The 25576-nt window shown below is 35.7% G+C and overlaps 1 protein-coding gene across 1 annotated transcript in view; it reads right to left on the bottom strand.

The window, feature by feature from the left end:
• The window catches only part of LOC137407748 (protein dopey-1-like), a 36613-nt gene extending 11258 nt beyond the window's left edge, over nucleotides 1-25355 (bottom strand). The window contains exons 1-16 of the mRNA XM_068094130.1: nucleotides 25168-25355; nucleotides 23649-24099; nucleotides 21288-21395; nucleotides 19725-19936; nucleotides 17644-17885; nucleotides 15908-16033; nucleotides 14801-15044; nucleotides 13609-13823; nucleotides 11772-11890; nucleotides 10855-10946; nucleotides 10407-10566; nucleotides 8916-8960; nucleotides 7079-7230; nucleotides 6832-6898; nucleotides 2900-2995; nucleotides 399-548 (exon numbers count right to left, since the gene is read on the bottom strand). Of these exons, the coding sequence (XP_067950231.1) occupies nucleotides 399-548; nucleotides 2900-2995; nucleotides 6832-6898; nucleotides 7079-7230; nucleotides 8916-8960; nucleotides 10407-10566; nucleotides 10855-10946; nucleotides 11772-11890; nucleotides 13609-13823; nucleotides 14801-15044; nucleotides 15908-16033; nucleotides 17644-17885; nucleotides 19725-19936; nucleotides 21288-21395; nucleotides 23649-24099; nucleotides 25168-25355 (2667 nt within the window). The remainder of the gene's footprint in view (nucleotides 1-398; nucleotides 549-2899; nucleotides 2996-6831; nucleotides 6899-7078; nucleotides 7231-8915; nucleotides 8961-10406; nucleotides 10567-10854; nucleotides 10947-11771; nucleotides 11891-13608; nucleotides 13824-14800; nucleotides 15045-15907; nucleotides 16034-17643; nucleotides 17886-19724; nucleotides 19937-21287; nucleotides 21396-23648; nucleotides 24100-25167) is intronic.
• Between the last annotated feature and the right edge of the window lie 221 nt (nucleotides 25356-25576).

Genomic DNA, 25576 nt, shown 5'->3' with positions numbered 1-25576 from the left:
CTGCATTGTAATTGGTGTAACTTCAAACGAAGGCCAAAGCAAATAAGCAAACATATAAAAAACACTATTTTGTCTAAAAACTAATTGCTCAAGCAGTAAAAGCAATAAAGATGCACATTAATTTGTTGCCATATGTCAGCGAGTGACCAATATTGAAAGTAAATCATGAAGAGGCAGTAGGCATACGTCAGCTTCAAGCAGACATAACCTCTTACAAGAACTCAGTAAAGTCATCTTATTGCTTCTGCTTGACTGAACACATTGTAAGGTTTTAATATCAAAGAAAGTAAAGTAAAGCTTGGAGAACTTTTCTAAACTTCACAAGCCAGTTGGCGCCTTCTACTGATATATGCTAACCACCAATAACGCTCCTCACACGAGCTAGGTGACTACCATACCTCTGCAAGCAGTGCCAGGGCATGTGATGTACATTCAGATTCGTGTTCCTCTGTCGATACATTATCCTCTACAGTTATACCCACTGTTGAGTTGGACATAGCGTCGGAGACACCATAGAGGTCACCAGAGTCAGCTGCCGGTGATCTCACCTACAGAGATGTACATAGCAACTAATCTGCACAAGTTACCTGTAGACATACAATCAATGCATCTTCTCTACACGTAAATTGCAGTTAACATTTGAGAGAAATTGCAATAATGTAGCATAGAACGCTGAGAATTTAGCTTAGCTGTGTAATCTTTTGCTATCAAATCAATTTCTTTCAAAACCTAATATTTGTCAGGGGCACGTCTACATTGCCATAACTTTTGAACCAGACAGTCCATAAAAATATTTTGATACCAATTGATCAGCATAAATTTTACATCAGCTGATGCCATAAAAATACCACAAATGTGTTGCCGAATGAGCTCAGACACTTTTTCGGCCATGTTTGCTACGACTGTGAGCATGTCCGAGTCGAATGATTTACCAATATTATTAGAGCTTACGGTATTATTATTACAGCTAAAAATAAAATAATCACCCTTAGTGGCATTATTGTTCAATAAAAATCACATAGTCCATAGATTGGTGATCAGTAGAATCATAGATAGAGAGATCAGTAAAATTAGCGAAACCTTCAAAGCTGTAATGCATCTGACATGACTGGGTCAATGCTAAAAAGAAATTACGTTAAAAAATTAAGTTTTTGCAAAGCAAAACTATGCTCAAGGTGGGTTGATAACATATTTTTTAATGGCACACGCATGCAGATAATTTTTTTTTTTGTTGATGAAAAGATAAGAGGCTAATTAATAAACTACTCACTAATCAGGAACATTTTGTACGACACTTACATTTTGTACGACGCTTACTTGCTTCGGCGAGCTATACAACGCAGCTCGTAGCAGCTAAAGAGTTAATATACGAGTAAACAAACATAATGCAACAGCTGGCTCAGTACTAACCTGTACTACACAGCGCTGTACCATCACACTGTGTCAAGTAATTAACAATACCGCACTTTACGGACTATTAGCCGCTTCATTTTTCTGATTTGAGCCATGCGGCTTATATAAGGGTGCGGCTATTCTGTGGCTTTTTCTTTCACCGCTAGGGCGCATTAACCGGAATCTCCGGTTAGTGCACCTCTAGCGGTGAAAGAAAATATGAAACAATGCTTAACGGTACTGTTCCGTTAGGCACTAGGTTAAAAAGCGTTGGTTAATACGAAACGGTGCCGTCAGGCACTGTTCCGTTTTAAACAGCAAAGTTGCTGTCGTGTTAAAAAGCACCGTCCTGAGTTCTGCAGCCTATACAAAGGTGCGGCCTATGTATTGTTTTATTATCATTTTTTGGAAAATAAAGCAGATGCGGCATATATAGGAGTGCAGTTTATAATTCGAAAAGTACGGTAGTTATTTTACAAAGCCATTGCGTGTGTCTATAGGTGTCAGACATGGACAGAGTGAATCAGGAAGGAGAGTGAGCAAGTGCATATTTTCAGAAAGAACAAAACTCCATTACACATTTTTCAGACAACCCCCAAATAATCACAGGAAATGTTCACTGATATAGTCTACTTGCTTACCTAATTTTTTACTTCAAAAACAAAAATTATTTTAAAAAATAAGGCAATGACTGCCTTATTTTCACAATGATGGAGTTATGTTGGTCTATCAATAGCCATAATACTGGATGAAATACTTTTCTATCTAAAAGCTTCTATAGTTCAATATCATCATCTACTCAACCCTTTGAACCCTAACGGCTGGTTTTCTGACCTTGCGTAGGGTATGTCAGAATCCCTAACGGCCGAAATACCGGCATTCACATGGCTCTGTTTACAAAAGCTGTTTCTAAGTAACAGCGTGAACCAATCAAATTAATTCTTGCACAATATGTTAGACCAGAAATTTCACTTCTATTTGTAACAGTTTTAAAATATCTTGATCTACTTCCTTCGCTATAATAAAAATTTTTATTAGAACGTCATCGCGAAAAAATCGATACGACTCGTTCGTAGGTAGGTAATAAATGATTGTGATGCAAATGAAGAGTTTTATTATACTAACTATAATTTTCCAGTATATTTTGAGCCCTGAAATTATAATTAACATGCCCTCGATGAATACGATACTACTGTGAATGTTTTTACAAGTTTTTTTAAAAATCGGATGAACTTTTATAGTTTCAGCCCGAATAATGGTGAAATACTGTTTTTATCTGTTTGATGAGATTTGCTGTGGGTTGCCCAACTATTTTACTAGTGTTTTACCAAATATCATTGTATTATGAGCTTGTTTAGATATACTATTTAAGAAAAGTTTAAAGACTTCGGATCGCTGGACAAATTGCCCAGGGTTACTGACATGCATTGACGAGAACGGCCAGGGTTCCAAGAGTTGGGGGTCCAACTTGGCTCGTTGCCAAGAGATAACTACGAGTAACTAGTACCTTGACAGTGTAGTTTTTCCTTATAGTCCAAGAACTTGCCTCCAGCTGAGCGGATATTATCTGACAGAAGGCGTCCAGCACCTTACCTACTATCTCCTTCAAACATACACAAAAGTCTAACAATCATCCTTTTGAATACATGAAAGGCAATGAGCAGGTCTTGCCAGGCTCTGTTCGCTTTGCTTTAATCAAATTAAGGTCAATGACCTATATAAGAGAAAAAAATTGAATTTAGTTTATCATATCTAAGATAACTCTATCAACATAAGTGAGTAGCTCTACTATAGTAGCTTCATAATTAAAATAACTCTATTAACATAATTTATGTGAGTAGCTCTAATATAATTAATTCCAAAATTATGATAACTCTATTAACACATGAGAGTAGCTCTACTTTACCTCAAATAACGTCATCAACGTTAAAAGGAACCGTTGTTACACCTGATTTAGCTGTTTTCTAAAAGATTTAATTCTAGCAATATATACCATATATACACATGTATATATTTCTCAAAGTGTGCGGTGTGTGCGGTGTGTGCGGTGTGTGCGGTGTGTGCGGTGTGTGCGGTGTGTGCGGTGTGTGCGGTGTGTGCGGTGTGTGCGGTGTGTGCGGTGTGTGCGGTGTGTGCGGTGTGTGCGCTGTGTGCGCTGTGTGCGCTGTGTGCGCTGTGTGCGCTGTGTGCGCTGTGTGCGCTGTGTGCGCTGTGTGCGCTGTGTGCGCTGTGTGCGCTGTGTGCGCTGTGTGCGCTGTGTGCGCTGTGTGCGCTGTGTGCGCTGTGTGCGCTGTGTGTTCGGGTATAGCTATTAAAATCTTGGAATTTAAAATCTCGCAGTATGATGGATTTGAACTCATGAACCACAAGTTATAAATCCACGCCCTCTACCACTGAGCTAAACAAGGCGCATTGATCAAAGGCACTATCACATACAGTATAGACTATAGCATATGCACATACTAAATGATGTATTATTCGTAACTCTATGAATTCTATGAAACACGATGCTTTTTCATGTTTTCTTGAACTTCTATTTTCGGTTTTTTGTAAGGTTCAATAGCTATATCCTCGATCAAGGCCAATTCTTTTCAAGCGGACAATTGTATTATCTCCGTAGAAAGAGATTCGACATTCCCTCTCCGTTCGGTCCAACAAAGACAGTGCCATATCTCATTTTTGCATTTGTACTAGTATTGATAGGTACCAGTATCGTCGTAGTCAAAGTTATGATGGATAGCTTCTGACGGAACAGTAACCTTTTTTATACACACACACTTCTATGCAAGAATTGTTATTATTAATTCAACATATTCAGAATTTTTATTTTACTTTCTCAGTTCATATTAATTGTATAATTAACAAATCATTTTTAATTGCAACTACAGCAAAACAGACCTAATTCCGCTATTTCCCACATTTACGTTTAAACAGTTTTATAGTTGTTTTATTTTGTTTCTTAATTTATCTTACCCGCACAAAACATTTTTCTCGTGATATGTAGTTTGAAAGTTACAGTTTGACAAAGTTTGAAAACCTTTATTCGTTTCTATTTCTTCTCTTAATTTATTTCTTTTTAAATACTTTTTTATTACTCAGGCAACGCCGGGTAGTACAGCTATTATAAATCTATCAATTCTATCTAATCTATGAAAAAATTCACTTGGCAGAGGATTTGATCTCGGCAGCCCAGCTCCGGAGGCATCAACCTTGCCCATTAGACTACGCATTCAACTGAGCACTGTGATCAATAATGGTGAGGCTATTCATTACATCGATTAAAATACGCATAACGACGTTGCGTCCATGTAACAATTAACAGTTGAACTCAAATGTGTAATAAAAACAGCTTTGAAAAAGTTGCAGGTAATATAGTGGAACAGTAATGTAGGTAGTGTAATGTTTATAAGCTGTTTTTATTACCCATGCAACGCAGGGCATTCATTTAGTTGGTATATATCTATATACTAGCTGTGCTACCTGGCGTTGCCTGGGTAATAAGAAAGTCTTTTGTCAGAAAATTTATTTGTATTTAACATATAACAACATGTGCCATTCTAATTTTCAAACTACATATCATGAGAAAAGTGTTTTGTGTAGTTGAAATAATTTAATAGAAAATAAAAACAACTGTTAAGGTTCTCAAACATTGTCAAAATGTAACTTTCAAACTTCATATCATGAGAAAAATGTTTTGAGCTGGTCAAATAAATTACAAAAAATAAAACAACTATAAATAGGTTTAGATATAAATGTGAAATAATTGGCAAGTAATAGCTAAATTAAGTAGGTTTTACTATGACTACAATAAAGGATGATTCGGTAATGATACAATTATTACAAACAGGGGAAAACAAAATAAAAATCCTGAATATGTTGACTATGTTGAATTAATAATAACAATTCTTGTGTAACATCCATGTACAATTTTAGCTATTGGCCTACGGCCAGCCGTTTTACCGAAAAATACTGATATTGCTTCATCGTATGTAAACAATATTTTTTCAATTTCAAACTCAATCTAAAACAGTTTTGTTACATATTTTATTTCTCCAATATGTTAAAAAACACTGCCATGCAATAAATTCAATTTATCTATCCTTTGTGTATTGATAAAGCGATGTGAAGCTACAAACACTGCGAAGCTAAAACGATCCTCTACAATATTCCTTACTCTTACAAAACTAATACTTTCACCACCATCAGAGTGAGTGCTGCTTTTTTACTTATTCGTGTAACCACAAAAATCCAAATCTGAATCGGTTATAATGCCATCAACATAAGTAATTATCTTTTTCTAACTTGGGAGGTACTTACATAAAACTCACACAAAAAATGTTAGTTTTTTGTAATTGAAATTCTTGCATAGAAGTGTGTGTGTTTGAAAAAGGTTACTATTCTACCAGAAGATATCCATCAAAACTACGAATACGACGATACTATTATCTCTCGATACTGGTACAAATGTAAAAATGAGATATCATACTTTGTCTGACCGAAAAGTGAGAGAATGTCGAGGCTCTTCTCACGAATACAGTATACTTGTCCGCGCCGAAAAAATATAGTAATTGAACCTTACGAAAAATATTTCTTAACAGGGGCGTCGTGACGCATAGCCGCATCTGTAAAATAATCAGCGTGCGCTAAAGCTATATCTATAGTTGGAATGCGTACAGATCCACATACGACATACTTTGAGAAATATATATATATACAAATATATATATATTTATATATATATATATATAGATATACCAACATATATATATATATATATATATATATATATATATATATACCAACATATATATATATATATATTTTTGTTGGTTTTTTGTTTTCTGATGTCCAGTTGTGATTAAAATCTGGAAATTAAAAATCGTCTCACATTGGATTGGAACTTGAAATCTCTAGGCCTGCAGACCAGTGATCTAATACACCACAGTACGATGCCCAACTGACCATAGTGATGAATGATTGTGATGGCATTCATTACATCAGTTAAAATACTCATACTTGAAGGGCTTAAGGTTATTAACTAGCACAGTTGATCATTACGCGTAACGTAACGATTATTAACCTGACTTCAAATATGGCGATTGTTTTGGTAAGGATTTAGACTGCTAGCTTACCAAGTAAGTTACTCAAATTCATTGAGTAAGTATTTTATTATTCGTGTAACGCCGGGCATTTGGCTAGAATTATTATATATTGGTATATGTAAATGTATAGGTATACAGGTATAGCCTGAATAAACATTAATATTATTACTCCATAGGACTCATCTAGAAACATTTACTGCATTGTACCTAATGTAAGTTTAACTCTAGGTCAAACCAAATACACAAAAATATAAAAAAACTTGAAAGATACTTAAAAATGGAGTAGCTCTCTTGAATCTGAAGTAGCTCTATTGTGCTTAAAATAATCATGTAATACCTGAAGGTCTTTTATCACTTTGCGATCTTCAATCACTCCAAGTTTATGCACAAACTCCGTTGCAGTCCTGTATTAAAATAGATTAATAATGAATACAGTAAAACCGAATTATTTTTTATTTCCAAGTTCACACAAATGTACAATGTGAACTTTTTCAGGTTAAAGGTACAAACAAATCCTCATTTACTTGAGTCAAAAGAAGGCTGAAACAATTATTCTTGACAACTACTATAGCCTAGTAACTTACTCAAGAAGAAGTAGTACTCCGGGTGGTGGTAGGCCAAGTTGCAAACAATGTTTGAGCAAAGAGCAAACAGAGCCAAGGCTACTCTTGGCTATAGCAGGTGTTTTTATAATATAACCTCGCAGAAACTTGAGACAGCTCAGCTGTAAGAGCACCTGCAAGTCATGTCAGACAAGAAAATAGACAGCTTGTCAAAAGTAATAAAAACCTTGAAAAAGTGTATTATTATCAGGAAAAATTTATGATAGCTAACCTGTCATGTACTCTACTATGAAACAAATTTTTTGTAAAAATTTCGAAGTTGTGCTTCTATCTAAAGAGATAATAGAGAGAAAAAGAGATAATTTATAGATAAATTTGCGTTAATTATTTTCCAAAAAAAGCCCTTTGCAGTAAATATAATTTTCACTCATGGCCACTTTCGATCCAGGATATAGCAAACCAGATCTTTCCGATTAAGCTGATCCCTATAACAGCATGTAATGATGATAGCCATGCTCATCGCATCTACAGCATGGTGGGTAGTGTACAGTCGGGTTAGAATCATTGCAATTTACAGCACATGATAGCTCTACGTTTGAGATTCATAGACATAAATGATACTATAGGTCTGAATTTTCAACTGTACTCGCTGCTATTTAGCCATATTTATCGCTATGATAACCTGGCATGATGAGATGCTTTATACAACATATACAAAGTATATAGTTTATAGCTATTTGTGAATGTGACATCATATGTACACATTGTGACAGGTGTGTGCTATGAGTTAAATATTTGCTTCTAATGATCTCTGAAACCATAAATGCTTACAAGTATAAAAGCAAATTGTTAAATAATAATTTACGAAAAACAATGAACTTTAGCATAACAGTTTGTAGTTGTTTTCTCTACTAGCAAAAAGCGCAACTCCAAAAGAGAAATGCAATTTTACAGAATTACATGTATATCGTCATTTTGCTAATTGCTAGTAAAAATGAGAATTTTTGATTGAAATGGTGTTTAACCAAGTCTACAATACCTTTATCGTACTCAGAGTTTAAATATGTATTTCTTATACTTATTAAAATGGCCATATGTATTGGCATACACTTCTATTGCACCAAGGAATGTCTTCAAAGCCAAACAAGCTCATCGAACACTCGCTCATCCCGACAAAAACAGCTGATCAGAATGGACAGACACGTGTGAACATGCATACCCACAGGTTACATTTATAAATACTCAACAAGCCAAGGTATACTAGTTGTAATCTAGAGAGACAAATCCTAAACATTGACAAGCAGGGTGCAAAGCAAAAGGACAAAAAATGTTGATAAATCCGCAGTATAGCTGGAATAGTGCAAGATAGCTTCATCAAGAAGTTGGACAAATCGCAGCTCATTCATCACTGTATAAACATTGTCCTACATTTTTCAAGCTATTGTCTTTGACTTTTAACTATTGGCCAGGAGATAATAACAATATCTACTATTGGTCAGAAGATAATAACAATATCTAGTATTGGTAAGAAGATAATAACATTATATTTTATTGACCAGAGATAATAAGAATATCTGCTTTTGGTCAGAAGATAGTGGCAAACATTTGCAAACAAAAATTTTTTATATTTACGTATTTTCTATGGAGTTATAACTGTTACACTTTACTGTGAACATATTTTGTCCAACTAAAATATGTTTATAAAGTTTTTAATGCAAACATAAACTTTGCAAATTAATGTGATGTTTTGATGAGCAGCGATTGGTCTACCAAGTTCTTGTGCACATATCCAACCTATATATGTTAAGCCTCAGAGCCCAGACAGCAAGACATGCAATGCGAGGGATTTGTGTGTTACCTGGTCCATGTACCCTGTAGCACAGCTTGAGTACGGAAACTCAAGCTGAAGATTAGACACAGATATTAGAGCAACGTGTAATGTGACACTGATAGCCAGGCATGTGTGCTCTGCAGTTCATGATGGTGTGCCACATTGAACACATTCAAAGGGTGGATAACTCTAAAGGTTGTAAGGCATGTGCTTCCTGTTGTAGCATCGGTGCTTTTATCTGTGTCAGACTAAATGGGTGGCCACACAGCGATGGAGTCAAAGCTTCAGACATCTTCCCATTGATTGGTAATAGCAACCGAGGACCAATCACGCTCATATGCTTTGGTCAGGTTAATCAGAGCTCACGTTTGATTGGACAGCTGATTATTAGTGAATATAGTAATCCTTAAATCATTTACAAATGGTTAATTCAATTGTGAGTCATACAGTGACGACTGTGCTAAGAGGTTGATAAAACAGGAAACAGCTGACACGATGCTAATTTTCTAATTCAGTTCAGACACTGATCATAGATATGTATACTTTGAAATCTTCAGAGTCTTAGCTGTGTAGCCACGCATTTAAACTTCCAATGTTTTCACACTGATTCTATCAAAGTTAAATATTTGGGATAAATCTCTAAAAAGTTTCTTGTCACTCGAAGAACAAAAATTCAATTAGCTTTTTAATTTGTGACATTGCAATCAGATATTCGCAATGATACTGGATTTAAAACATACCTTCACCAAAATTCTGAGAGTTACAGCACCAATAGCGACCAAGTGTTTTAATTCCCACAAGTCATAAAATGTTATTAAACTATATTATAGTTTGAGCACTTGAAGGAGCCCAGGCTATCAATTATATAAATCAGAAAACATTGAATGACTATTTTCATTTCATTTGCTATACGCGTGTTATAATACAAGCTACATAACCTTAAAATTTTTAAAAATATTCTGTAGTAAAACTAGCAATATAGGGTTATAATAATATATAATTTATAACCACAGAGGCAGCAAGTCATACAGAATAGTACAATGGGTAACAAAATGGGTAGCTGTGACACAACAGGATGCCTGACAAGTTGAAAGCATTTGTTATGTTGAGCATTTATAATTTAGTTATTGTATAGTAATTACTAAAACCATATACCTAAATATGTATATATTAGTTGTCATGGATATGACACCATTAATATTGTCTCATGGTACTTGAGCGGTAATTGATTATCCCTTCAAGGTTGTAGAGTATGCGTGTTTTAGCTCATAAGCAGTTAGCACTTGCCTCGAACCTTCCAAACACCCGCCTGACACTCGTCAACCTACCTATCACCTGTCTGACACATGTCAAACCTTTCTCTGTCAACTGCCTAACACTTTTTAAAAATATGCCTATCACCTGTCTGACACATGTCAAACAACTCTCTGTCACCTATCTGACACTTGTCAATCACCTGCCAGTTATCTATTAATCATGTGTTAAGTGTCATCAGATACTTATCATCTTGGTGCCTACCTTAGTATTCGTCTGATGGTTAGTGTTGGGTGGTCTCTTCATGACAGCACCAAGTTTGTCAACTATGGTGTCCATCGGTAAGGCCTTGATGCATAGCAACAGTTCTACCAGAGTTGACTGAGTCGACTGGGCAGGCTGGCTGCCTATCATTCCATCCTGACTGTAAAAATAAACCAGAATGATGAATAAGACCAAAGACTAATTTAATTGAAGTGCGCACTGCCAAATGACAAGTAAATGTACATCTTTGGAAGAGAATGACCTATTTAAGAGAATGACCTATTTAACAGAATAACATGCACCTAAGGCAGGTTGTTGTCATCAGTTGTACGCAGAAGGTATTCAAACAAGTGAACAAAAACCACAGTATAAGCATAAGTATAAAAACCACCAAATAAACTTTTTGGCAACAAGTTTAGACAAAAATAGCTTTAATTTAAGCACTAACCTGTCACTCCAGACTACGGCGACCGACCCCAACAACTGTTCAGTGTAATTGTGAAGGATTGGGCTAAAGAATCCAATAACCAACTGGACCACCTAGAGAGAAAGAGAATGACTGGAGACAGACAATCCTTACAATTAGGCACGCAGTGTGACTAAACACAGAGACGATAATTACTTCAATTCCTCTGTATCTATATTAATGAATCCCACATTGTCATTGTCTGTCTGTTAGTCTGCGTAAATTTTATGCGTTTCCACATTTTCTCACCAATTTCCCCTAAACTTCACACGCATTTGCTCCGCGTCTTTCACCAGGGCGCTAAAAGTGTTTGGTTTAAAAATTCCATCCTGAACACCAGCATCTTAAACACCCACCTGTGTGCTATCTTATTGACAATCAAAGAAATTCTGCACATTGCCGGATTTACTTCTAATTTCTCACTAAGAGAAATAAACTTCACTTGGACATTTATTGAACTCATTTTATATTTAAATAAAAATCTAGTAAAAACATGCATTCAAAAGTGTACCGGCAACAGTTTTTTATGATACATGGTAAGCTATGGTCATGGTAGGCTAGATCTACAATTAGTTCAGATGTGGTCTGCAGTTCTAGAAATAACCGTTTGGAGTTCTGCAAGAGAAGCAACATAAGATCCGATGCTCTTATTACCATCAGCAGCTTTTTAGGCAATCAAAACCCAACCTGGTGCCCTCAGGTACAGCGCTCTAAGCCATGGCAGCCCTCGCTGCCTTTGCGATATGTTCTACTGAGATGGTGACAGAAAGCCAGATAGTAAAAAATCTGAAGGTTGAGCAGGCAACTGGTGGTTCATCTTTTCCATGCCACTTGGACGATTTGCAGAGCCAAAGCTAAATCAAATTTTAACTGAGTAAACCACTCAAAGAGTGTCGTACCTTTTGGTTGTCAGCAGCTTGGGCTGACCTCCAAAGAGTGCTGACACTGGCGAGTATCTTAGGCATCATACTTAGAAGCCTGTCCCTGCATTTCAGCCTCAAGTCAGAATCCAACACTCCTGCCCATCATAACGATAACATTATAACAACTGGTTTATAAAAATGTCACCAACTACTGACACACACAACCAGGTAGACAATAATAATACACCTCTTCACCATTGACTACCAGTCAGTAGAACCTCTCATGAGATTTGATCTTGTCAATGCCCACAGAACAAATCAGGCTGTTTGGGAAAAGATCTACTTCTTTAGTATAAAAAAGAGCCGCTCTTGTCTGTCTGTCCGAAGGCATGGTTAGAAGTTGGGTAAAAAGATTGCATCTTACGGGATTTGAAATGCAGCATTCAGCTTGGCCGACCGACACTTTAACACTTGCGCTGATTGACTGCGTTCTGGAATTATAGAATTCCTGTGTACACAAAGTTTTTCCTTGTACTTTATAGGCACACCTGCCAATCTCACAGCATATTAGACTGACCAGACCAGTAATGATAATTACTGGTCTGATAATTACTGGTAATAATTTAAAAAAGAAATTCTCATGATATACGGATGCTCTAGAAAAAGGACAAGCGCAATGTTATTTCTGGTATGCTCATTGGTGTTTGTTTGTGGAATGTAGCTATGAGATGGGATATACGTATATGGGAGTCTGTTACAGTACTTTAGACAGCAGAGATTCAGAAATACCCAAAGTTCATCAAGCCCATGAGCCTCCAATACTCTGCCACAAATATTACCTGCAGTACTATTATTACAATATTGCAAACAATGAACGCTTTGAAAGAGCCGATTCTTTAATTTTAACTTTTATAAAAAAACTAGTGCCCACGATCTAGTGTGCTGTGAGAGATCATCAAGGGCCCTAAGTAACTACACAATTATTCCAAGTTGCAGCAAGGTGGTTGACTGGTGAAGTTGGTAGAGTGTTGGTCTACCAAACCCCAAAGCTTGAGTTCAAATCCTGTGGAAAGTATTCTTTTTTTCCCTAATGTTGGGAGCATGGCTTCGGTCAGTCGGACAGCTACGGCGCCTATTATAGTAAAGATCTCCTGTAGTGCGGGTACTACAGTATTGTAGGCATTGAACCGGCAAAACTTTAGCGACTAAGCTTTGACCGATTCGCTTTCTTAATTTTAATGAAAATTAGGTTGAGGTTTTAGCAAAATCGCTCCATTTCATTTGTAGAAACACCTTTACATCACACCAACAAACACAGATTAAAAGTATGCACTATAACTCCAAGACAAAAAGCTTCATTAACAAGCAGACTCATAATATCACAGATGGATATTTGCATCCACTTTGTTGCTTTCTTTAAGTCAGTTACCTGCGAATATAAAAAACTCGATTAATGGTCTGGACACAAGAGCAAAATCCGTAAGGGTAATATTTCGTGTTGCAGAAAAATCTGACCATAAAATGGAAAAACCATAATTAATTACAGCTTATTGTATTTCTGTTCAGCCAATGAGGTGCAGGCCAACTAAAAATGCGAGTCTATTCTCTAAAGCATTTATGATCAGTGCGCATACAAGGTAACAACATGATATTCTACTCGCTTAATTCCTCTAACTCTTTACAACACAAAATGAGGAAAAAGGCTCTCTGTGCTCACCTCAGAGTGAAAAATCTGGGCATATGTATGTAGCTGTAAATTTTGTTAGACTTTCCACCTCATCTGACTCTCGAGTGTCGACGCTTCAATACCCACAAAACAAAAATTTGCGATTATCCCGTTGTGCAAATCTGCTTTTTGAGCCATCAGAGTTACCTGAGCTGTCCTGGTGGGAGGAGCCGAGCTTCGTCTTTAAGGCGGTACTAAGAGGGTTGAACACGCTGATAAGATTAGACAGCAGCTGACTCGTGCTGATACCTGCCGGTTTACTTTCCTCTGATTGGCTCATGGTGTTTGTGAGGTCCATGAAGCAGAAGTGGCAGATGACTGTAAAATCTTCCAGTAGTTGTTGTACATAGTCTGGGGGATATCTGCATGTAAAAGAAAAGGTGGATGGGAATGAAGGAACCCCGTCTGACCAAAGCTTTCCATAGTGTACGTAAAATAGACGTACACATACACAAATATATTGTTTGTAATCATGAACCATAATTACAACACATAGTCTTGGACAATGGTGAACAATTGTTTCTAGTTATCTACAACCTGCAGTTACAAATACACATAACATAATAATGCATCTGGCAAACGACTGCAAGATAAGCTATTAATTATATGCAGTCTAAAAGGCCTGTGAGCGAATCATATCACTTTTTGTTCTAAAATTATGAAATTCCAGAGTAATTTGAAAAAATTATGAGATCGAGTTTTACACATTTTCCAAATTTTTTTCAGCATTCGTCATGCATATTGTTCAAGTTTTTTTATGTAATTCCACACAATAATACGTAAATTCCTCCAAATTGCATGTCTTTACGAGACTTGTAAATTTACACAAAAGCCCAAAAGTATAGTTAAATTTCAGACCTTGATGACATTCAAACTAACAATGAGATGAATGGAAACGTTGTCTTAACAGTTAATAATAAAGTCTGTTGCGGTTGTGCAAGAGTAAAATTTCAATCCAAAGAATACAATTTAATTAATACACAACATTGAACTTGCAGGCACACATTTCTTGATTGACCAAAAATCCCTCATAAAAAGAGTCATGCTACTGAAAAGGAAGCTAAGAAGTACTATTTTATGAAAACCTACCTAAAAGGTGCACAATAAAAATAATTTAGAAAACACTTTAAAACGAAAATGAAACTCATACTTTGAGACTAATCAGTATGAAATAAAACACTATTATAATGTTTAGCAGACATTCTACAATAAATATTGAGATAATCCTGAAGTATTTCTTTTTTAGGAATCTAATCTGTAACTACAAAATTAATAATACTAATAATGATAAACATGAATAGATATAAAAGAGAAATATCTTTACATGAAAGTAACAAACCTTCTAAGAGTTGTCCTCTCTTCTACGCTGACCCTATCAAATATCTTACACATGCGAACCACAACATTCTCCACCACGTCAGCGGTGACTGATTGCGCCAACACATGTGGCAGCGAGTTGGTTATCATCGAAACCCACTGATGATGGACAGATGCGTGTTTAGCCTGTGATAAGTGTGTGTTGAGACAGTTTAAGAGGGACGGATGTGAAAACATCATACGCTTGAAGAGAACTGGAGCACCGCCTAAAACAATGAAGCAAAATTTAGCACACGAGAAAGTTTTTTGAAAGCCTTAAAAAATCATCTCATCATCGCACATTAGAAATCTCGAATAAAACTGGTGACAACTGCCTATGAACAGCAGCAGTAACTAATGATTATAAGGCCAGCAAGTACTGTGCCAATACTAGTAACCTTGACATACCTGACACCCCCATTCTATACTTGAATCAACAAATGCTGCCATTTATGTGAAAATGTTTCATTAATGAAACAAAACTTGAAAACGATGACTCCGATATGATTCTATGATGAATTCTACAAATTTGAACGATGAACAAAGAAAGATTAAATCAGGCTGCTTACCTGCTTGGTCGTGGAAGAAATCTAAAATATGATAATCTACTTTTACATCTTCTCATAAAAGAAATTTCCAGGTAAACAGTAAGAGTTTAATAACCTCGATAGAATGTATATGTATATGTACAGAAGACAACCCTACGCTTACTGAGAACCTTTATGTTATACGAAGCGTAAAATACATGAAAAGAGCTTAAACCATTTCAAGATTTTGGCAAAGTGACCACTTTGTCTTTTCAAAATAAAAAAACCTTAACATAAATTTTATTGATTATTAGTTTATTGATTATTGGTTTATTGATTATTGGTTTATTGATTATAGGTTTATTGATTATTGGTTTGTATGAACAAATTTTCCTTTTTTTCATATTCCTCACACTTGGTTTGAAGACCATGAATATGACCATGAAGACCATGAATATGACCATGAGGACCATGAGGACCATGACCATTAGCAAAAAGAGACATTAAGAGTAAGTGACATTAAGAGTAAGTGACCTTGACAGTAAATGGCACTTGAAGGTTACCTTTAACAGTAGAGTTCTGATGCTCGTGTATGAGTAAAAGTTTGGACTCTAGTCTTATAAGACACTCGGCCAACTGCAAGCACTTGCTAAACATCTGCAGGTCAACTGACGAATCATGTGTTGCTCCTACAACATCAACCAATCATATTGCAGATCACAACCAAGATTTAGCAGTCAATCAATAAATACACTGTTTTTGACAACAAACATTTTAATAGCCAATCACAGATAACGAATGAAGTGAAATTGGAAAGAAAAGACAGCCTATGGTCTCACTACCCATAAAAAAGTCAAACACCACATGTTCTCTTTGCAACCCACTAAGTGCCTAGGTGGAAAAGATGAAGGGGGGAGGTTGTAAATAGATATAGAAAAAACTTTGGCGGCAACAAAAATAGTCATGACAAAATGTAACAAGAGATAGTTTTGTCGAAATGATCAATTTAGAAATTTAAATGTTGCTAAAACTTGTTTGAGAAGAAAACTCCTAATCACAACACTGAATATATTTAAAATCCAGGTGGAGTAGTTGCCAGTTTTTATACGTACCACTAGTCTCAGCCCCTACTGAACATATCACAACTATAACGTTCATCTGAATATCACGTGATTAGAACTTGGACTGCAATATCAGCAGACTGCCACCCTCTATCGGACATAACTTTTCCTTCTATCATCTAAAACGACTTTGGCATCTTCAAGGCAAATTATTTCTCGAGTAAAGAATGTGTAAACCGGTGCACATGTTCTAGAACATTCTCAATGAATTATTAACATTACAGAATAGTAAGAAGTGGTTTAGATTAAGACTGTCACAGCCAAGGCCTTATTAGACCTGAGGGGGTTAGAAGAACCCTTACCTCAAGTCGTATTGATGTTCGGTTTACACCACGCTTTGAGTAACTTATCAATAATTTTTCTGAGTTGCGTGCCAGAAAAAACTATAAGGCTAAGGGTAAAATTCAAATGGTTTTGAATTATTTCAGTCTTACTAAATAGCATCAAATCTAGTGCCAGTCGGTAGGGACACAAAAATATTTCTTTTGATCATACCTTCATTTCACTGGCCAATGCCAACAAAGGCAAATCAGGCAGTGTGGAAAAAATAAGACAAAAAATGAATAAAAAATAAAAAAATAAATTAATAACATGGGAATTCAATAGTATGTAAAAGATTTTTGTTTACAATAAACAGTAAGTATGTTTTAGATGTATGACGGGCCAGAAGTTATGTCTCGTGATCGCCTTTCAGTTAAATTATTTTATTAGAGGTTATTTTTAGACAAATTTGTTTTATCGTGACAAGAAACACTCTAGTAAAAGCATTATTTTATTGTTACCATATTTCTAATGTTGAATGACCAAAATGAGAGTAACAGAGTTATCTTCTCAATATAAAAGTATGAACCACTAATAGTTTAGTTTAGAAACAACTTCGGCTATCAGTGGATATCTTTATAACATAGAATGGACCTCCAGTAAATAATTGCATTCGACTTCAAACATATAAATTTTAGAATGCTCAACATTTTGGTATCCTAAGCCCTTTGAAAAAATTAGTTTGCAGTCTCTAATAGAATATTATAATCATAAATGTTTAGATGACCAATACTTCAAGATATTGGCTGTCAGACAGGCACAAATATCTTGCCAGTCTTTCAGTCAGAATTAAAGAAATAGTCAGACACTTTCTTGTGATTTAATGTTGATTTATTTTGAGCAGAACCACGACTCACCGACAGCACCTAACTTTCTATTCCGGTTTTCAAGCAGCAGGGACTGTAGATGGAAAAGGCAGGTTTTGACGACCTTACAACGGTAAAGCACATCGACCATATACTCAGGGAAGCCTTTGGGAGAATCAGCCAAAGTGTGTGTGACATCGGTGAGCACAATCATTAAAAGATTGATAGCGCGCAGCTGTACATGACTGTTACGAACCACGCAACCATCGGCAGCGTGGCGCTCGGGATGGTAACTACAAATATGGTAATATAGTTGGTGACTACAAATATGGTACTCTTGACGGTAACTACAAATATGGTACTCTTGACGGTAACTACAAATATGGTACTCTTGACGGTAACTACAAATATGGCACTCTGGTTGGTGACTACAAATATGGTACTCTGGTTGGTGACTACAAATATGGTACTCTGGTTGGTGACTACAAATATGGTACTCCGGTTGGTGACTACAGATATGGTTCTCTGGTTGGTGACTACAAATACGGTACTCTTGTTGGTGACTACAAATATGGTACTCTAGTTGGTGACTACAAATATGGTACTCTTTTGATGGTGACTACAAGCATAACTACAAGTATAAAAAGTTTAGAACTTCTACCAATCAATCAGATAGTCAGGTACTGTGCTATATGTACCTGTATATAACTCAAAGACAAATTGATACTTGCATACGGACAATTATTTCCTGTTGATGGAGCAACAAAATGGACATTCAAAGTATTTTTGTATAAACAGACGTGTGTCCTATTTACACAACACAGCTGTACTATGACTATTCTCTTGAGAGCCGCTCTGTCCCATTAAAGCAACTTTCTGTGGCTTAAATGTAGTGGTTCAACTTTGTGCATTCTCATGTTATTTATAAAAGATGGCTGCACACCCCAGCAGCGGCCATACAAATAATTCAATTAAGGAGGCGTGACAATTGCATGTCTTCTTATTGAAAATGGTCTAGGGCAGACAACTTCTCTTAAATCAAATGTAAATTTCTCATGAAACAATTTGTAATCGTTTAGTAGCAGTAGAAGCAGTAAAGGCAGACAAATGGTAAACAGTTTTATCATTATATGTAGAAGTCAATTTGTTGTTATAAGTGGTAACCATGGTAACCGGCTATCTGCTTGAGTAACTGGAAATTTTAATGCTCTCATCGAATAATTATTTCAATGCAGTTTTTCTTGATTCAAAGATTTTGAAGAACTGTTTTATGATAGCCTAACACTCGTCATAAAAAAATCTTATCACTCATGTAATTGTAGGTTTTTTGTCATTCTACCTGATTTCTCAGCTAAAAGATGCTGAGATGGTTTAATATTTGTCAAGAAAACGATTCTGCTAGAGAAATAGTTATGGCCATCCTGTTTTTACAAATGTATTAAAAATGCATCGCTAAATCACGAGTCTATTGCATGCCCTTGCCTATTAATGCAAGCAATATTATATCACTATTGCAGTATTATATCATTATCGCAATATTTTATCATTATTGCAATATTATATCATTATTGCAATATTATATCATTATTGCAATATTATATCATTATTGCAATATTATATCATCATTGCAATAGCTCAAAAACCAACATAATTTCAAATTCAGTCAAATTATTATCTCGTTTTAGTAAAACTCAAAATATTTTGAAAATGGCAGACCAAAGACTACACTTTCAGCCTCACTGCAAATATGAAACAGTCCAGTCACTCAGTTTTTTACTATAAATGCGTATATTATGTAATATCCATATATTATGTAACAAGTATTCTGAAATTAAATTCATGGCAGCCAGCATTTCAACACCCAATCACACAAAAGGAAGGTAGAAGGAGGCAAATAAATATTTTCTTTTGGCGTAAATTCAAGCATTAAGGAGCATATTCCTGAATATTCCTATCGCACGGGGCTCTGTAGGGTTAGCCCTGCGGAGCCCCGTGTGACATGTATGTAATATGATGCTAAAATTTCCGTGTTCCACCGCCTTAAAGAAAGTCTCTACCCACACCAGCAAGAAATAATGTCGTGAGGCTACAAATGGATGATTAAGTCTATTGTCAAAGATATACAAGCCTACCTCCGCCAGAAGTAGAGACAGACAGTTACAAGGACCTCTAAAAGTCTTGTATTCCGGAGAGATATCAGTTCTTCAGGAGTAAGTTCTGTGTAGTAGTTCTCCCCTTCGATAGCTTTCATTTGACGTGCCAGCAGATTGAGGAGTCGGGGGTCAGAGCAGGGCGATGTGGTGAGGTTTGAGAGCACAAGGCTAGAGCTCACACCCACAACTTTCTGTAGCGAGGTAACAGAATATATATTACTTTGTTGGCAATAATTTCATTTCAAACGGAAATGCTTTTCAAATTATGCCACGCAAAAATCCTAAAAAAGACAACAGTTAGCTAATCAAATCAAATAAATGGTTTGACATGCCGTGTTTAAAATACCTCTTTCCGTTAAAAAGGTTGACTTGCAACAAAATTCACATTACAGTTATTTAATATCAAAAGATTCACCATGTCTTACTCTGTTGTATTGTAGGTGCAAAATATGTGGGAATGTGATTACAAGCTCTCAAAAGCTCAAAAACGAACAGTTAATCGCAGCAAGAACGGGTATTGAGGTAGGAGCATTGTTTAAGGAGCTACTGGTACTATTTTCAAAATAACTATTACATGTTGTATGCAATTTATTCATGTCCTGTAAGTTAAAATGATTTGTAAACCTATAACTGTCACGTAAAAACCGACGACACAAACCATAAAAGATTCTAAAGCCCTCAATCAGATAAATCCTGACCGAACCAAACTTGAGGGTAGGTTAGAGTTGACTGCTCCACACTAATCAATGAAATAAATGCTGTTTAAATTCTGTTTTAAAATGCTGTATAAATAATTAAATATAACAAAATTAGATTCTGCAATGTGGAACAATTTTTTATTGGCCATTTGTTCAGCGAGTTAAAAGAAAATATAGGAAAAAAGCCGGCATGGTAAGGCGCATCCATTAGGATATTTGATCGAAAAAGATGACAGTAATCATTCATTTTTCGTGATTAATCTGGACTAGCGTTCCCCGAAATAGTGAGAATCTGCGAAACAAAAATAATAAACTCACATTTAATAAAGTCACTTTTTCATTAAACCAAATTATCTTTTCTGTTCTTAAGTTTATTAGACAATTTTGAGAGTTTAAGTTGTTGAAAGGCATGATGAAGGGCACCACAAGTACTTTGCACTTTTACGCTTCACAAAACATAATAAGAAGACAGTGAACTGCAGCAACTGCTATCAGAGTGATGCTAATAGAGAGATCTCACTAGGTCAGAGTATCAGAGAGGTTTATGTATTTTATGTATTTCATTTTTTTATTTTTCAAATTTAGTGAATATTTTTTACCCCTCAACGCGCTGAAACTGCGAAAGCTGAACCACAGTGGTGAAAGATTACCGCACGCTATACATCAAATGTAGCCTTGTTTAAACACACTATACAATTCATGGTTAACATTTGGGTATAATTCCGATATAACTGTAACAACATACGCTATAACAACAGCAAGTGTGTGAAAAGTCTTCACTCGGCATCTATGTAATCATAAAACTTTAAAAAAGTGTTATTGTCACTTGGCAGATAGTTTGTACCTGAATAACAGAGAGAGCAAAGAGAACTCTTTCAGTATCGTAGCATTGGTCATACAAAAGCACAAATCCATGCAGCTTATCCGACTTTTCTCCATCACCATCTTCTTCCTGTAGGTTGCCAAAGGTAGCCAGACATCAACACGCAGCATAAAATTGTACAAGCACATGCTGACACATTTCGTCTTCTATTTAATGTATAAGTTATCGTGAATCCTCGAAATGCAACTGCAAATACTAGTTAACCTTCACAAACATTATTAAAATTACGCAAACATTATCTGCATTTTTAAAATTAATAAGCAGATATTTTTAAAAATTTTTTAGTATTTCCGTCAAATTTTTTGTAAGTTTTCACTGTGGAAAACCATAATAATAGCTTGTCTATGTTGTTCATTCTGATGGAAAGCTGTTATAACGGCTCGCCTTAGTACCTTTACAGAACCATTTATCACAGGTCATAGAATTAACAGATCCGAAAATTCCGCCAAAATAAATTTAAGATAAGTTGTTATCATTTCCCCAAAAACAAAATGAAGCAGTTTTGTTTTCACTCAGAACTTGAAGCATAATATTACGGTCTCAAATTTTTTTAATTTCCGGTTTATGATGGCTGAAGACTAGAACTGTAAACAATGACCCATATTTCTGCAGCTCACATAAGCAAAACTTTCCAACATTAAGCCTCATATCTATATCTCAAAGCCATATTTTTATATTAGAAAATAGGGTCTGCATTTTGATCAAACTGTGACAACAATAGCACTTTTCTTTTGCAGCCGATTTTACTAAACTAGAAAAAATATAAAACATGACTTCTGTTCTTCAAATGATTTGATTGTTATGCAGAATTTTCTGCTGATTTCAAAGAACTTTAGATTGAAGTGCTCAGATTGAAGTGCTAGGACAAAAGCTCTAACTTTTACTGTAAAACCTTTAACAAAAATTAATTCCATGAGAACAAGCAAAAACTTGCGTAGTGAAAGAGGTAAAGGTGATAAATGGAAGCAAAGTGCCATTTGCTGAAATTTTACAAACAGTCGCAAAACTACCAATTTATATCATGAAACAGACAGGTACAAGCTCTTTAAGTAGATGACAATAAATCAACTTAACTTACTGAATCCATTTTAGTTATTAAACAGCTTTTAATTAAACTAGAAAATATTAAAAATTCTTTAGTTTAATTTATCAAATAAATGAATGCTAATAAAAGCCAGATCAATACTGATTGATTTCTCATTTGATACAAATGTAAAATGATGCTTTACTTAGACCTTTAAAAGATTATATTAGAATAAGATAATGAATCTTAACAGCAGTCCTTCACCATAAAGCATTCGAGTTAATTATTAGATGCTTTGAATTGGCTGTCATATTTGGCACGTTATGAACATTTTCATTCAAAACAGTCAATCGAGCAAGTTAAGAAGTAAACTACCCACATACATGCGTTGCAAAGTGTTCAGCTTGTTTCTAAACTATGAACAAGCTAAAACATTAAGAGCAAGGAGCTATGCTAAGTCTGCTCACCAAATAGCTTGGTAAGAACAGGCAACTCCATCTAGGAGTTATGAGGGTGAGATACTTCGGAAAAATGATATCAACTTAATTTCATGAACCAAAGTGGTTATGATACCATTCAATGTACAACAACCTGTCTAGGCATATCAATAAGTCTAGACAACAACCTGTCTAGACACATCACTATGTCTAGACAACAACCTGTCTAGGCACATCCCTAAGTTTAGTCAACAACCTGTCTAGGCACATCACTAAGCCTAGGCAACAACCTGTCTAGGCATATCACTAAGTCTAGACAACAACCTGTTTAGGCACATCACTAAGCACTCAAAAATAGATCCCTACGGACCATCCATTACATTACTACTTCCTCCGAAAATCCACTACATCTTATACCAGACACCAACACCTTGCCAATTCAATTTATAGAACGCTATTATGTAAAAATAGCATTTTCTTTCGATAAATTTAATTTACTTGATTATTTTTTTTGTTTTTATCTCATGGTCTAAATTGCTTCAAGTGGCATTGACCGATGTAAATACAATTAATATGTATCTATTTATCTTAATCTATGAATGACTTTTACGCAAAGCAACTTTTGATAGGTACATCTGTGTGAGCTCGTACAGGAAATGGCTAAGGTGAATTGCAATAATGATACAATCACAAGCCACAGCCCTATTGTCAATGTGTTAATAAAGTTGACTAAAATAATTTTTTATACAGGGATCGCAGAATTATATTCTATCTATTGGTAACAAACCAGAAAATAAACACAGATACGCAGTAGACACAATAAAACAACCACTTATTGAGTACATCAATAATAAAACTCACTTGTTGCGCAGTGCTGATGCTCTCTATTGAAGCCCCAGATGTTGATGCAGCTATAGAAGTAGATGACATCACACTACAGGTGTCAGTCACCTGTTGATGACTGCCTGACACTGACGCCTCACTAAAACTACTGGCAGGTTCTCGTTGTGTCTCAGTAGGAGAAATAATTGACAGACCAGTAGCCTGAGATAGAATATCCTCCACAAGCTGCTCGGCAAACTGTTGGGTCTCTGGATCGACCAGTGGAGGTGGAAGTTCTTTTTGTCTCACCGATGGTTCCTTGTTTGGCAGCGGGATTGCCGTGCTAGAGACAGTAGGCACATCAGTGTCTTGGGTAGAATCATTAGATATTTCTGGTCTATTAGTGACATCTGGTACCTGTTCACTAGTGTCAGGCAGAGTGGCAGATGCGCAGTCATTAGCCACATGATTACCGTTATTGATTGGTGCCCTAAAATGACAAGAAGCATTATATAGTAGATACCCCTATAAGGCAGACCACTCCTTAAGTAAATTCTACTGACCATAAAGAATTAATGTGACATTTTTGCTTCATATTACATAAGAAATTCTATATAACACTAGTCAAATGACCGGTGTTGCACAGGTATCAAAAACAGCTTATAAATAGTGGCAGGTAATGTAGTTGCCAGCCACTTGCCATTAGCCTGGCAGTAGAAAGAATTAGTATATACTTTATGCTTCATATAAAGTAACATCCCTATAACATAAACGTTCTCGAAACGGATTATAGAGACGTCTACTACACAGGCTTACATTCACATCTACACTAGTTGATTTACTCCCTGCATGCAGAAAAAAGTGTAAGTAACTTATTAAAACCATTTATAGTCATCGGATTTTGGCAGCACCACAATTTAACTTTCTCAAACGATTTGTAGCTAAATAACCAATAGCAATCAACCCATCACTGAGATGAGTTCTTAGCTTCTGTTTTAAGTCTTCGAAGCTGACAAAATGATTAATGCAGATAATATAAAATTTTAGGCTACAACAAATCATGTTTTATTGAAGCTTTACAACCTTGAAAAAAATTCATTTAGGCATATATTAAACAAAACAGATTATGATCACATGTATTATCAAAACAATAATATATAAAAAAATATTAGCCCACTGGTAGAGTTAATGCCACATCAACAACCAACTATGATAGACTGAGTTCAGACACATACTAATAACATCTTTGTAGCAGCAATTGTCTTCCCTTACAATTTTCAACTATGGCATTTAACACAGCCTGTGAGCTCTGATTGGACATTTAATTAAATCATGAGCTTTGTTTGGACACTGGTTAATTTGTTAATCCAAGCCCAAGATAGGCCTGAATAGCCTATTGTCTTCATGAAACAGTCATGAACCAGTTTTTATGCACTTCAACCCTTCAGCTTCCAACCATTCTCAAAGGTGACATATAACAATAAAACAGGAATGAAAAATGAAAATAATTTGGATAAAATAATTCACAACTCAGCTTTGTAGCTTCGCAAAAGCTTACCAGCGATTTTTCAGCGTTTCATGAGGTGTAAAACCAGCAAATATGAGCTGGTCCAGATCGCTGACTGTCCCGAAAGGGTTGAGACTCACAGACTCTGTCGCACGCGGCACGCCACTGTCAGAGCCGAGAGCTCCTTCATGATCATGGGGTAGATTGAGACACTTGCGGACAGAATTTGGAAAGTACATGGCATTACTCACTGAGTTTATATCATCTAAAAAGAAGAATAAGCACTTAAAAAACTGCACTCCAATTAAAAACTGGCAATTTCAAGGATACTCATGAGCTCAAAGCAAGAGTCATATACATGTATACGACGTGAAATCAGCAAAAATAAATTTAAGTGTTGTGATTATATCTGTACAGATTGCTATCTTCAACCATTACTAAAAGAAAATGTTCAGAATTT

Source organism: Watersipora subatra, chromosome 11 (genome assembly GCF_963576615.1).
Source record: "Watersipora subatra chromosome 11, tzWatSuba1.1, whole genome shotgun sequence".
Taxonomy (NCBI): Eukaryota; Metazoa; Bryozoa; class Gymnolaemata; order Cheilostomatida; family Watersiporidae; genus Watersipora; species Watersipora subatra.
Note: the sequence above shows the minus strand (reverse complement) of the source record. Positions and strands in the feature narration are given on the sequence as shown.